Source organism: Aethalodelphis obliquidens, unplaced genomic scaffold (assembly GCF_003676395.1).
Source record: "Aethalodelphis obliquidens isolate GAN/ISIS:26980383/991018 unplaced genomic scaffold, ASM367639v1 scaffold11, whole genome shotgun sequence".
Taxonomy (NCBI): domain Eukaryota; kingdom Metazoa; phylum Chordata; class Mammalia; order Artiodactyla; family Delphinidae; genus Aethalodelphis; species Aethalodelphis obliquidens.
Window position 1 is genome coordinate 13,708,828 of NW_020837955.1, and position 15,816 is coordinate 13,724,643.

At 42.2% G+C, this 15,816-nt stretch overlaps 1 protein-coding gene across 5 annotated transcripts in view; it reads right to left on the reverse strand.

Moving 5' to 3' along the window:
- Positions 1-10,055: 10,055 nt before the first annotated feature.
- Positions 10,056-15,816, reverse strand: part of SORBS1 (sorbin and SH3 domain containing 1) — a 172,869-nt gene continuing 167,108 nt past the window's right edge. For all 5 annotated transcript variants that reach the window (XM_027112105.1, XM_027112101.1, XM_027112102.1 and 2 more), the window contains one exon: positions 10,056-13,348. In XM_027112105.1, the coding sequence (XP_026967906.1) occupies positions 13,281-13,348 (68 nt within the window). In that variant the 3' untranslated portion in view covers positions 10,056-13,280. The remainder of the gene's footprint in view (positions 13,349-15,816) is intronic.

The following is a 15,816-nucleotide window of genomic DNA, read 5'->3' on the forward strand; positions in this document are numbered from 1 at the left end:
CTGGTGTACAGCAAAGTGATTCACTTATACATATATATATATGTTTTCATATTCTTTTCCATTATGGTGTTAACTGAGAAAAAAAAAAAAAGCACAACCTAGGTCACTCTGAGGGACTGCTCCCAGGCTTGAAGTTCTTAGAAAGTCTGCCAAATAAAACATAACTCTAAACTTCTAGGTTGTGTTTTTTTGTTTTTTTCAGTCGACAGTTTTGGTGGCCAATTATGAAGGGTCCCAGAGTAGACTTCTCTCCTTTGCCTGAACTCTGCAAGGAACAGGAGCCTTGGTACCAGTAGAGGCCGCTTGGGCCCATCTGCCTCCTCGAGGGGTACAGACGAATTTGGAGGAGTCTCTCCTGGTTCTCGGATCTCTTGATTATCGGTTGATGATCCTGAGTTTTATTTGGTGGTATCTCACCGGTACGTGGCTCCCCAACTGAAAGATATTGGGGAGTGCCCCCCTCCCCCGATTTAAAGGCACTAGGTGAGGCTGGTTGAAAAACACCGGGAGAAAGTGCCCATAACTGAAAGATATTAGGGGAGCCTGGGATTTACTCAGTAAAGGCAACTGAGCGGTCTGAACTGAGAGGCTGGGGAGGAGGCTGACCTGACGTCTTTCATCAGATTGGCTACCTTAACAAGAATTAACAAGAATTTGTCGGGATAAAAGTAAAAATATTACATGAGAGCTTCTCAGCTCTCAGCTTCTCTCTCCTCCTGGCTGGCAACAGCTCTCTCGGGAGGCTGAGAAACTTGCAGGAGTGGTGGAGGCAAAGACCTCATGCTGGGTAGCTGTCCCTATAGGGAAACCTACTCATTTTAGTTAACCTGCTCAAACAGGGACACAAATAAGAACTGGCCATTCCAGATCTGAGCACCCACGGTAGTCTTATGCTACCAAAGGGAGAACCCGAGACATGTAAAAGGGAGCTAAAACAATTTGAGGGCAAAAACCTAGAGGAGTGAAGCTCACAGACAGCACATTAGCCCACCACACAGTTTTCACTAGAAAATTTTATCCCCAATAAATTCAACTTTAAAATGGGAAACAGAATCTCTCAAACAGAGAAAGGGGCTTCAGAAAGCCAACTTCCAACTAACACTCCAGCCACATTCATGTATTCAATACAATACGTACGGAGCTCGCACTTGGAAGTACCTACCTAACTGGGGAAATTATATTAAAAGAGATCTCAACCTTACATGGCCAAATTGGGGCTCTTTTGACATTCCAAAACTGTTTTTTGTTTCTTTGCATACGCAGTTCAGTTAAAAAGCCCGCTTGATAAAAACATATTTTCAAAGTTCTGACCTTAACCAGGGGAACTTGCATTTCTCTTCCTGTGTCTTTGAGATGTAAATGTTCTACCTGATCTTAGGGTGTGTGTGTGTGCGTGTGTGTGCGTGCGCGTGCGTGCGTGTGTGTGTGTGTGTGTGTGTGTGTGTGTGTTGAAAACTTGACCTCTGCCTTACTATTTTGGGGAGTAAACTTTCTGGATCTTATTTAGGTGACATCCTCCCCACTCTCTTATGGAGAAGTCTCTTGTGTCTTGAATCACTGTTAATATATATCTCATTAATAGCCAGAGATAGATCCTTTAAACTGGAGAAACTTCTAAATTGGTATATTTTTAGAGAGCTCTAATTATAAACAACTGTTTTTTTGGTACCTATAAAAAAAATCGAATGTGAAAATATAAATATATATGTATCTCTAATGGTTAACCTAAGAACTCCCTTAGTTTAAATCAAACAAGAAAAACTGGTTTGGAAAGCCTTATAGTGTTCTTAGCTTCCCCTCAATGGGTCTTACAGATGCTAATAAAAACATTAAATTAGGTTGATTAACAGGAAAGAAAAAACTGTAGAGAAAGTCTAGAGACTTTTTCCAACAAGGTAGACATTTAAAAGGTACTTATCCCAAATGGATAAAGAAATCTTTAGATGGTTATTTTAAATGGGATAAATAAAATGGACATTTATGGGATTAAAACACAAGGTTTTGATATTATACTACCTAAGGTTAAATTAGCTAAAAGGGACCCCCTGCTGGTCCCCAACATTAAAGGCCAAACAAATCTGCTCTATTTACCCCAGTTTAAATTATATAAAGGGCTGGAAAATTACACTGATATACTTGATCAGCAATTGGGGCAACAGTTAGGCCAATTAATCAAGATTGACAAAAGGGCCTGAGGCTCAACCCCTCTCTTGGGATCCCGGAGCCTTTTATATAAAAATAGAGTAAATGGACAGGGAAACAAAAGAAGGAAAAATTTCTAGGATACCTCCTGTAAGATCAAAACTTGTTGTTTGGGTCCTATCCTAATGAAAACTAAAGTTAAGGGTATAAAAGTTGATAGGATTGAGATAAAGTTTGTAAGAATTTATAGATGGGCTTTATATAAGATGGTTACATCTCTTTTTTTAAATCTTTATTTTTTATTGAAGTATAGTTGAATTACAATGTTAATTACTACTGTACAGCAAAGTGACTCAGACACAAACACATATATATATACACATATACACACACATTCTTTTTCATATTCTTTTCCATTATGGTTTATCACAGGATATTGAATATAGTTCCCTGTGCTATACAGTAGGATTTTGTTGTTTACCCATTCTATATATACCAGTTTACATCTGCTAATCCCAAACTCCCAATCCAACCCTCTCCCACCCCACTCCCCCTTGGCAACCACCAGTCCATTCTCTATGTCCCTGATTCTGTTTCTGTTTCATAGATAGGTTCATTTTTGTCATACTTTTTAGATTCCACATATAAGTGATATCATATGGTATTTGTCTTTCTCTTTCTGATTTACTTAGTATGATAATCTCTAGTTGCATCCATGTTGCTGCAAAAGACATTATTTTGTTCTTTTTTATGGCTGAGTAGTATTCCATTGTATATATGTACCGCATCTTCTTTATCCATTCATCTGTTGATGGACATTTAGGTTGTTTCCATGTCTTGGCTATTGTGAATAGTGCTGCTGTGAACATAGGGGTGCATGTAATATCTTTTTGAATTATAGTTTTGTCTAGATATATGCCCAGGAGTGAGATTGCTGGATCATATGGTAATTCTATTTTTACTTTTCTGAGGAACCTCCATACTGTTTTCCACAGTGGCTGCACCAACTTACATTCCCACCAGCAGTGTAGGAGGCTTCTCTGTTCGTCACACCCTCTCCAGCACTTTTTTTTTTTTTTTTTTGGCTGCTCCGTGTGGCTTATAGGATCTTAGTTCCCCAACCAGGGACTGAACCCTGGGCCCTCGGCAGTGAGAGCTTGGAGTCCTAACCACTGGACTGCCAGGGAATTCCTGTACTGGCTTTTAATCTTTGTTTTCCAGAAAAATCTTACCTCATGCTATGACCTGCAACAAGTTGATAAAATGTTTTATCTTTGTTTACAACAGTATACTTTTTTCCTCTCTACCTTATCATTCCAAAATTTGGCTTCTCCAGCTGGCTCTCCTGTGGACTGGATGGTTTAGTGCAACCGGATTACAACTAGTTATACTAATCATTGTTTTGTTCTTTGCTTGTCTGTCTCTCTGCTGCACTATGACTTTATTAATGTTACTGGCTCTATTACTTATATCCTGTCTATTTTATAAGATCGTTGTCTCTTACCCAATGTGTAAACAGGCCTCTAACAAAATTGATGATGGCTAAACATCTTGAGTAAATAGATCACACTTAAAACCCTACATAGAATAATTGCAATAGTGTAATTCTAGATATGGAAAGAAGCAACAAAGGAAAACATTTTCTGGATCATAATAGACTAGTAAGACAGATCCAGAGAATTTTAAAGTGTCAACAGGGCCAGACCCAAAATTAGCACCTCGAGTGGCATATCAACAGAATCTTTGCCTGATCTAGGGATAAGCTTCCTAGCAATGTGGGACAAAAAATTGGTCATGAAATGTCTCCCAAACCTTGGTCAAATTTATGACTGTGAAGGAGAAACGTTGCCTGCCATATCAGTAAACAAAGGATGTTGCAGCTATCAAGCCAACATATTACAGCCGCCCTTGACGGTGAGCCCAGAGGGAACTCAGGATGGAAACAGAATGCTGGTCAACAAGCAGTCAGCTGCTGCAGCCACTCCCGCAAGGGTGCACGCTGAGGAGACTCAGGATGAGAAAGCACAGGATACTGGCCCCAGAGAGCTGAGGAGCATATCAAAGGAATGATTTCAGTGAGCCCAGACTTTGTATCTTCCCACACTTAGAAAAGCACTAATTTCATTAATTTGAGATGTCTGGTTTTCTTTAATTAACAATAATCCTTTGATGTTCTGACTACCTGGTCTTTGATGCCCAAACTCCTATATATCCTGGCTCCCCGCTTGCCTCTTTGGAGCAGTCCCTCAGAGTTATCTGAGAGTCCTGTCTCCTGGACTTGAAGTCCGCAGAAAATCCACCAACTAAAACATAACTCTCAACTTCTAAGTTGTGCATTTTTTTTCAATTGACAATGGTTTATTACAGGATATTGAATATAGTTCCTTGTGCTATACAGTAGAACCTCATTGTTTGGTCATTCTGTATATGATAGCTTGCCTCTGCTAATCCCAAACTCCCAGTCCATTCCTCTTCCACCCCTCTCCCTCCTGGCAACCACAAGTCAGTTCTCTATGCCTGTGAGTCTATTTCTGTTTTCTAGATAGGCTCATTTGTGTCATATTTTAGATTCCTCATATGCAATATTGTGGTATTTGTCTTTCTTTTTCTGATTTACTTCACTTAGTATGATCATCTCTAGTTGCTTCCATGTTGCTGCAAATGACATTATTTCATTCTTTTTTATGGCTGAGTAGTATTCCATAATACTACTACATTCAACATACCACATCTTCTTTATCCATTCATCTGTTGATGGACATTTAGGTTGTTTCCATGTCTTGGCTATTGTGAATAGTGCTGCTGGGAACATAGGGGTGCATGTATCTTTTTGAATTATAGTTTTGTTTGGATATATGCCCAGGAGTGGGATTGCTGGATCATATGGTAATTCTATTTTTAGTTTTCTGAGGAACCTCCATACTGTTTTCCATAGTGGCTGCACCAACTTACATTCCCACCAACAGTGTAGGAGGGTTTCCTTTGCTCCACACGCTCTCCAGCATTTGTTATTTGTAGAATTTTTAATGATGGCCATTCTGACCAGAGTGAGGTGGTACCTCATTGTAGTTTTGATTTGCATTTCTCTAATAATTAATGATATTGAACATCTTTTTGTGTGCCTATTGACTGTATATCTTCTTTGGAGAAATGTCTATTTAGGTCTTCTGTCCATTTTTTGATTGAATGGTTGTTGTTGTTTTTTTGTTATTGAGTTGTATGAGCTGTTTGTATATTTTGGAAATTAAGCCCTTGTCAGTTGTATCATTCAAAATATTTTCCCCAAGTTTGTAGATTCTCTTTTTGTTTATGGCTTCCTTTGCTGTGCAAAAGCTTATAAGTTTGATTATGTCCCATTTGTTTATTTTCAGTTTTATTTCTATTGCCTTTGGAGACTGACCTAAGAAAACATTGTTACAATTTATGTCAGAATGTTTTGCCTATGTTCTCTTCTAGGAGTTTTATGGTGTCATGTCTTATGTTTAAGTGTTTAAGCCATTTTGAGTTTATTTTTGTGTATGGTGAGAGGTGTGTTCTAACTTCATTGGTTTTCATGCAGCTATCCAACTTTCCCAACACCACTTGCTGAAGAGACTCTCTTTTCTCCACTGTATATTCTTGCCTCCTTTGTCAAAGATTAATTGACTATAGGTGTGTGGGTTTATTTCTGGGCTCACTATTCTGTTCCATTGACCCACATGTCTGTTTTTGTGCCAATACCACACTGTTTTCATTACTGTAGCTTTGTAGTATTGTCTGAAGTCTGGGAGGTTTGTGCCTCCTGCTTTGTTCTTTTCCCTCAGGATCACTTTGGCAATTCTGGGTCCTTTATGGGTTCCATATAGACTTTAGGATAATTTTTTCTAGTTCTGTGAAAAATGTCACAGCCCATTGTTCATTTTAATGCCTCCTTTTGGATGAATTAGCACATTTATCCAACACAACAACTAGGACTTACTTATTTCTAAAGTGTAGTTCAAACAAAAGACAGAAGCCACAATGGCTTTTATGGCCTAGACTTGTTATTTACATACCATCTCTTCTGCCATATTCTATTGGTCACACAACCCTGATAGAATGCAGAAGGGGACCACACAAGGGTGTGAATACCCGGAGGTGAGGATCACTGAAGGCGTTCTTGGAAGCTGGCTACCACAAGTGTCTTAACATTATTATGAAAATAATTTACATTATGAATCTCCTGAGAGGGATTAGGGACTCCTAGGGGTCCATGGACCATACTTTGAGATCCACTGACCTTAATAATGTAAGCTCTCATCAGTCTACATGATCTATGCTGTTTTGAAGCTTATTCTCAGATCTACCTCTTTTGCAGTTTCATGTGAGTTTGTCAGAAGTCACTTTAAAAATGAGTAAGCCAGAAGGGGCCAGAGAGACTCAGTCTACCCAGTATTTTGCCTCTGATGATGCCAGAGTGAGGGGGCCGGAAGAACAGAGTAGTTGTTCTCCAGGAGAGACCTCATAAACTGAAGTGTCACGTGGTCATTCATAGTATCTCATCAGGGCTTTTATATCTGTGGGTTCATCTTAAATTTTCTTTAAATATTCTTTTTTTGAAAAAATTGTTTTTTATTGAAGTAGAGTTGATTTACAATGTTGTGCCAATCTGCTGTGGACCAAAGTGATCAGTTATACACATAGAGACATGATTTTTTTTTTTTTAATATTCTTTTCCATTATGGTTTATCCCAGGATATTGAATATGTTACCTGTGATATACTACACTAGGACCTTGTTGTTTATCCATCCTATATAAATATTTTCGATCTGAACCACCTTCTTGCCTAATACATTCCACAAACTACTTGTTATCAAGTAGTAACTTCTTTCGTTTGTCCTAATAGGCCTCCGCTAAGTATCCCTGAGATAGGTTTGACATGCTAAGACTTGATAGGTTTGACATGCTAAGACTTGTCCAATACACCCACATACAACTCACCCAAACACTTCATGACTTTTGAGACACCACTCTTTGTTCCTTTTCAGAAGAATCATACTTTTAGTGTGTGATACAGTTGTGCTATGTCCCCTTGGTCACATCAGCCTCCTCCTCTGGATGGACGTCCTCCTACGCTGTGTCCTTCTCAAGACCTTGGCTAGCAGACCTTCTGCACAGAGAGCCAACATTCAGCTACACTGAAGTTTGTCCTGGGACAGGAAAATGGTGTCCCATTTTCCAGTTTGTCACAATAATGCCTAAAGTCCAGTTTGGAACATTGAGTTATCTCTCCAGCTGCCTTCTTATAGCAGTCCACCCCCTCGCCTGGCCTTCTCCTGTCCCCTATTCCATGATGTTCTGGTGGGCCTGCCAATCACACTCCAGTCCCTTTAACCCAAGTGATGAGTCAAGGAACACTAAATATTCATGTCGGGCCTGCCTTCCTCTGGAATTGTTTTCAGGGAAGTCACAGGAAGGCCCTTTTGCCTGGTCTCGAGTTACAGAACTGGAAGAGTGAGGCTGGAGCTGCCTGCAGCTGTAGTTCCTATTACTGCATTCAGGAGGTGAAAATGTAGTCAAACAAGACCAACAGAGCCAAGAATAAGACAAATACAGAGAAAGTTTGAGTCTCTGGATTCACTCCTGCCTGAGGCTATTTCCAGCTCCCAGGGATGTGACTCAATACCAGCAAGTATGTTAGTTTTCCACTACTTATCAATGAAAGCAGCCCAGACAATTGACTCTTCGGGCCAAATTATATCGTGGGGAGTCTGCTTGCTGAAGGAGCATGTGTGGAGAGAAAGTAACAGAGGGCTGAGATGTGGTGAAGATCTAGAAAGGGGACTGAGAAGCTTCTGGCCAGAAAAGGTGGGCAGACCAAGGAAGAGCCTTTCATGGAAGCAGACAGTTGGGTGGTGGGGAAACACAACACATTTGGTGGGAGTGTAAACTGGTGCAATTTTTTGGGAAGACAATATTTCTTTAACGTTTGAAATGTTCCTGCTCTTTGAGCCAATAATTCTACTCAATGCTGCATTGTTTGTTGTGGTAAAAAGCTGGCAATAACATCAAACTGTTGCATCACCAATAGGGGGTTGGTTAAGTAAATTATGGAAACATGTCCAAGTTCTATTGTTAACAGGGAAAAAAGCAAGTAAGACTGTCTAAAGCATTTGTTTAGAGATGTGTTTTGTATGCGCAAAGCGAAAAGCTTGGAGGATCATACGTTGGATAGTTAGGTGATCTCTGTGGGGAGGTGACTTTAATTACAGAGAACTTTCACTTTCTTTCTTTTTTTTTTTAGAACTTTCACTTTCTATGTTTGTAAAAGCCCAGAATATTTAAAGAGATTAATTTCTGTTATTTTTGCTGCTGTAAGAAAGTGACATGATGATGGTTCACTGCTTTCACAATTAGTGTCAGTTTTCTGAGTTCTAGATCTCTGGTCTGGAAAGGTTCATTGCTTAATTTAATTCATTTATCTACTCATTTGTTTGCTCAAACCATTTGTTTGCTCAAACTAGTTGGCTGAGTGCCAACTAGTTGGGCACTCTTCTAAGTGTTGGGCATGTAATAGCAAGACAGAATCCTTACCCTCGTGGACTTTATACAATTGATTGTGAAAACAAATATCAGATGGTGATGAGTGTTTGGAGAAGCACAGAGGAAAAGAGCATGGGATAGAATGCTGGGGTTGGAGACCGTAGGATCCTATTACATATAAAGTGGTCAGAGAAAGCCTCCCTGAGAGGGCAACAGGAAGACCTAAAGGAAGGAAGGACGCCATGCAGCTCTGGGGGCAGGGTCTTTCAGGCCTAGGGGACAGCATAGTAAGACCCTAAAGCTGAACGTGCTTGGTGAGTGTGAGGCCGGAAGGACTGTGTGGCGGCAAGGAACAATGAGAAAGGCAGAGGTGAGAGAGGAGGCAGGGCAGTGTCCTTTGGACTCGAGGCCATTGCACCACTCCGAGGGAGAGGAGGCAGGGCAGTGTCCTTTGGACTCGAGGCCATTGCACCACTCCGAGGGAGAGGAGTAGCTGCTAAAGGGATCACTCTGGTTGCTCTGTTCAGACTGAGGTAGAGGGGGCAAGGGTGGAAGCAGGGAGACCAGTTGGAAAGTGACTACAATGACCCAGGTGAGAAAATGGCTTGGACTGTGGTGATAGAAGTGGTTGGGTTCTAAAGGTATTTTGAAGGTAGAGCTGATGGATTTGTTGGACGGGATGGAAGGAAGAAGTAGTGCTTGTGACTCAGGGCCCAGTATCAAGGCTGTCAGACCCCTGGAAGATGACCCTTCTCCCAGGACTGTTGAAGGCTTAAGCAAAGGAGATTCCATCGAGTCACCCCAAAGGGGTAGCAGTGCGAATGGGTGCTTTGAGTTGAAGGGTGAAGGACAGCATCAGAAGAGGCAGGGTGGGAGTTTTGGTGTTTTCTACTATGGGACAGACCCATGCTGCTGTAGCAGGCCCCACCCCAAGAGATGCCAGGGGAGGCTGGATGCCTAGTGCCATAGCCTTGACACACTTGGTTTGGGAGTGAACACAAGGACAGACTGCATTTTCACCCACTGTGGACTCGTAGCCAGATTTAACTTGTTTAGAAAAACTAAGTGCTGTCTCATTTTCTGTACCCATGTCTTGTGGAGTAAATTGAGACCCATTATACATATTTTATAATGGTCACTTTGCTTTTAAAGACATGTGCATTATTCTTGTAATCAGAACAAATACAAACATTTTAGAAAGAATGGTGAAATGGTCAACGTTAATCAATTCAGAGTGTCACGGAGTTAGCCTGTTGAGAATAGAGTAAGTGGTACCCTCAAGGAGTGAGGGGGAAACCAGATGTTAGTAAGAATGGAAAAGGAGAGTGTGCACCATTGAAGAGGTGAATATAGGTCTCATTTGAGAAATTTGAAAGGGTAGGAAACAATGAATGGTAAGAACAAACATATGCCACGCAATCCTGAATAAAGTTTATTAAATAACATGTACAGCCAATGTAGTAATTCAACGTCTATTTGTCAGATCGATCCACTGCATAAAGAAAAATAGATGAACAGAAAAATCTGTGTCTGCATAGTACATGCTCTTGGTGTATAATTTAAATGGCAATACTTTAATTGGTTATATATAATGTCAGTTATTTTTCTTTCAGAATATATTTTTTGTAGTAACCTATTCTAGCAATAGGCCTTAATACTACTGCAGATAAACAGGACTGCAAAAAAAAAAATCAAAAACAAAATAAGAAAAACCACTATAATTGAGATAACAGTTACCTTCTCTCCCAGAAAGAATGATTATTTAAAATTATAACACTTTACAAGGGCTATTTTTGTGCTAAAAATCGGCAGGTAAGTTATTTTGGAATTCCTTCATTTAAATATGCAAAAAAACTTCATGACTCTTTTACTTTACTCCCCCTTCGGTTCAAATTTTTAAAATTATTTTTCTATACAAAGTAGGTACATGGACTATACAAAGTTAAATATACATATTTACAGTCCCACTTCTTAAGCATGTGATTTTTTTTCTCTTACTGATCCCAGAAAGACTGCAGAAGTTAAGTAGTGTGGGGCTTGCCTTTACCCAGAAGCATGGCTAATCTATTCAAAATGTGTTGCAGGGCATGCCGCCAGTTAGTTGCACTTGCAATTAATAAACCTGTATAAATATCTCAGCATAAAAATAGGTATTTTGTATTACTAAATGTCTGAAGACAAAGGGGCAGTTGGAACCCTTTGTTCCTTGTTGTGTCATATGTAGGAAGCTGAAGTTTGATGCAAATTTTAACAGATGCGTTTATTAAAGATGGGCAAATTGGTGAGGCATACCTGGGATTCTGGAGATATACAAAGTCGTGAGGCTGGCATCATATGCAAATGTGGCTTTACAAATTGGTTTATTTTCTAGCTGTATTTAAAGAGGTGTTCAAACTTACCTACTTAATCAATAAGCACCCCTCAAAAAACAGGTAAGATCGTGTTATGAATGGTTTGCATCTAAGAAAGACCAGGAAACACATTAGCCAATATACATTCCAAAATGGGTGATGCTGCTGTGTGAAATGCATGTGGATATGCACTTGAACTATATTTGGAGCGGGGAGGAGAGACAGAAACAGAGTGCCCTTGGATGGTGAGGTGGACTTCCAAAGCACTGAGGCTTTCTTAGGGAATAGCAATAAGTCCTTTTCTACCCAGGAAGCTCATCCGCCCTCACCTCTAGCCCCAGCCCCACCTCCACCATTAGTTCCACAGCCTTTCCCCCTTGGGATTAAGGCTCTGTTCTAGTGAAAAACCAGTGTTTCTGTGAAGAAATAACACCTTCCTCTTATCAGTCATTTATACTTTACTGTGAAGGAGTCAGTGGCAGTTGCTTTCCTGAGAGCATGCTTTGAAGGACAGGGAGTGAGGGTACTGTGGCTCTCTGACGGGGGTGGGCAGCTGGTGGGGGTCCTAAGATGCGTAGTGGAGGGAGAAGCTGAGGCACTGAAGACAAACTCTGTGCTTATAAAGACTCTGGGACATGGGTCCTAGGCCAATTCTGAGCTATATGCAAAGAGTCAGGGTTCCTGTACACACCCTATCAACCTGGAACTGCTACTCCTATTCGTGACCTTGGATGTGTATTTGTGGGCAGGATGAGAGTTTGAAGACCCTGGAAACAGTTCCAAGTATTTCCAGCCATAAACCACCTTCAGACAAAGGTTCTTCCAGCATCCTAGTTGTTCAAGGTGAGCTAATGGAGACAGAAATATGACAATGCTTTCTAGGGTCCCTTCAGGGAAAATTCATCTCTTCCTCTCTCACACCCTTCTTAGCACTTATCACAGTCTCTCTTGATTCAGTATTTTTGTGTGTCTGTCTCTCCAACCACCTCTGAGTTCCCAGCAGGCAGGGAATGAGTCATTTCTATCTTTATCTCTCCAAGGTGTCTAACAGAGTGGCCAGTAAGCATCCTTGAATTGGATAAAGTTGTGACGGAACACCCCAGGCATCCCAGCAGCCTCCTGGGAGTGGCAGAATCACGGCCTCACTCTTAGGGCCACTGTATCTGCACCTTCTGCTCTAAAGAGAAGCCTCACAGGGTGAGTCATAACCTTGGGTTCCTACGTTTGGGGTAGTCCTTGGACTCCTATGGCCAATGAAAATGGAGACACGGTGAACCTCTTCTAAGGCTTGGAGCGTGGCTTGCTCATCAGTGGCCCCTGGCGTCCAGTGTACACTGGTGTACGTTACCTGAGTCACTGAACACCATCCTTGGTTCTCTGTGAGAATAGGCCTATCAACCCCAAACTGTCCTGGCCTAAAACAACCCAGAAAAGAAAGAGCAGCAATGGCATTCTGCTAAATGAAACTGTGCTGCCCTGAAGGTGACCGTTCATAACAGCCAGTGATACGGGGAAGGAGCCACTGCAAGGGCCCTCAGGCTACAGCGCTTCTTGAGTTAATCAACTGGAAATACAAATTTAACTATCTGCCTGGCTACCCTGCTCCAGGGGCAATCCTTGTGTGCTTTTGTGGCTGAACACCGGGGGCGTCAGTGGCAAAGCTGCACGCAGGCTGAATGCACTGGGCGCCTACTTTGACCTCCATTTCCCCACCTACCTCCAGTGAGGGACTGGGCCTTGGGTAGTTTGGGGTCTCCACCACTGTTTAGGGATCGCCTTGGCAGCCCTGACTGGTCTCTCACAGCACTAGGGGACTGGCAGGCTCCGGGGCGACTGGGGGAGTCTGTGTGGGCCTTGGAGGATGGCTGGGGATCTGCCTGTTGCTCTGAGGGCTCCTGCAGGCTAAATGACCCTTTTGAGCCAAAGCCCTCAAGCCTGGAGCAGCAAGAAGCATTTCTGGCCTAACTGCTCCTGGACCAGGCTGCAGGTCAGATTACTCAAGGTGGGGCGGGGGTGGGGGAGAGGGCAGGGCTGGAGTGGCTCCCAGAAGCAGCTAAGTAAATACCAACTTGCCGCATTCCTTTTCTGCGTGGTTCAGCCCTGATACATGCAGTAAGCTTAGACAGGTTCAGGTTTTAAATGCAACACTTCTCTGTCCTCTCTTTTTCTTCTTTCTTTATCCACTGCATTAGTTTTCCTACTGACTCAATGTTTAAATAAAGAGACAAATTCATGAATTATGCTTCATCCTCCAATAAAAATCATCTCTGTGGTTTTCAGTCTTCTTATAGATACAAAGGCTTTACATAGTTGCCTGGGAAAGTACCAAACTGCCTTGTCCTTCTTGAAGTACCTATAAAAAAAAAAAAAAAAATACACACAATGAGAAGACTCACCCATTTGAGTTCAGAGAGAGTCCTTGGTAACAATCCTGCAGCTTGTAGAAGGGCATTTGGTTTCCAAATCACTTTCCCCTATCTTATCTCATTTAGGCTGCAGAATAATGCTGGGTGATAAGCAAGGCGGGCATTTCTAACACTCCCTTTTTTTTTTCACAGAAACCCAAACTCAGACAGACTTTGAACCCAGGTCTCTGACTCCCAGCCCATTGCTCTTTCCAGTACTTCTCCTTTATGGAAGAATGAACAGTTACCAACACAACAAGGTACTGGGGATTTAGAATTTCTAAACTGTAGGATTTCTAAAGTCCACTGGCTATGACTGCACAGCAAAAGGAAATCTCCCTCCTGAGCCTAGGCCCCAGATTGACTCCCTGTCTTCACTACCAACCTTGTCAGGGTTCCCTCTGAGCCAGGAACATTGAGCTACCAGGGAACAAGCCCTTCCTGGGCTGCTCCACATCCAGCATTGCTGGATCCCTAATCTAGCAATAGTTCCTTCCCTTGGGATTCTCTCTCTAAAGCTGGGAGATAAGGGTGGAGTGGCAGATAGATGTTGCGTCATTATTACCCTCTCATTAGCAAACATCATAATGTGATCATTGCATCCTTTCCCCGATTGGCTTGGATAGGGCTTCAGAATCCTGCTGAACACACTTCAAGCAGCCACTATCAGTGGGTTGGAGTTGTTGCCCAAAGTAAAACTTCTAGGCTAGAAGAATGTGTCAAAGCTAAGGCCATCTAGAACAGCTAGCTGAAACCCCAGGGGGATGGTCAAGGAGGCTGCAGAGAACTGAGATGGTAGAGCCCAGAGATGTGCTCATATGGGTGGTGAGCACCTTTCCTGACGGATGAGAAAAATGAGCTCTCCTGGGTTATTTTCTTCTTAGTCTGAACACAAGGCCACTTTTCTAAGTGTTTGAGGAATTAAGGAATCTAAAATATTTCCTTTATTTAGCTGCCTGGCGGATGCCCCTCACCCCATCCCAAGTTCTCATAAAAATGTAAATACTCCTGGAAGAGTTTAACAAATCCCTACTAGCCTGCACTCTAATAGGACAGCCACACGTGGCTCCTGAGCCCTTGAAACAGGGCTGGTCTGAACCGAGCGATGCTGTGACTGTAAAATACATGTTGGATTTCAGAAACTTATGTACAAAAACTTATGTACAAAAAGAAGAATGTAAAATACCTCCCTGGCAATTTTTCATACTGATGACGTGTTCAAATGATAATATTTTAAATGCACTGGGCTTAATATATTAAAATGAATTTCACTGGTGTCTTTGTACTTTTTTCAATGTGGCTTTCAGAAAATTTTAAATTTCATACATAGCTTGAATTATGTTTTTTTTGTTTTTGTTTTTTTTTGCGGTACGCAGGCCTCTCACTGTTGTGGCCTGCGAAGCATAGGCTCCGGACGCGCAGGCTCAGCAGCCATGGCTCCCAGGCCCAGCCACTCTGCGGCATGTGGGATCTTCCCGGACCAGGGCACGAACCCGTGTCCCCTGCATTGGCAGGCGGACTCTCAACCACTGCGCCACCAGGGAAGCCCCATTATGGTTTTTTTTTTTGGCTGTGCTGTGAGGCTTGCAGGATCTTAGTTCCTGACCAGGGATTGAACCTGGGCCCTCAGCAGTGAAAGCACAGAGTCCCAACCACTGGACTGCCAGGGAATTCCTTGCATTATGTTTCTATTGGACTTGCACTGCACTAGAATGTTGCTGACTTTCAGACCTGGTTTCCTTCTGAATAGAACCTCAACGTGGTGAGGACCACAAAACTTCTGCGGACCCTGGGAGGAGGATGGGGTAGTTTTCTAGGAGGCTGGTGAGGCCAAGGCAAATCTTTCTGTCTTCCCATTTGTGCTGAGGCCTTGTTCTCACGGCCCCAGTCCTGACATTATTTCGATTTAGCAAAGCTTTTCTAGGGAGATAGGAAAGAGGTGGTCTTTGGAAAGAAGATAAAGGTAAAGCCAGTTGTTTGAGGGGTAGAGTGTCAGTGGTTCCCAGCATTATATTTGTGCCTGAGCAGAAAGAACAGAGGCTCAGGGAGAGACGAGCCTAAGTTCATATACTGGCCCTGCCATTTACTCCCTGGGTGGTGACCTTGGGGCTAGTTACTTAACCTCTTTGGGCCTCAGTTGTTGAATCTGTGGAAAGAGGATAATTCTTGTCTTACAGGCTGTTTGTTGAGAGAACTTCAGTAAGAAAGTATATCAAGCATCTGTTTTGTTACAGAATCTCAAATTCTGATCTTTCTCTCCCCCATCCTATGAAAGTGACTCCTTTAATTAAGCAGGTTGCTTTGAGGAAAGTTATTAGAGGCCTGGAGTAAATGAGGTCTTTGGAATGTCTACACATATGCTTGAGCTTCATGGCAGAAATCTAGGCTCAAGTGTTCTTGTGGTGTTCCACAGGCG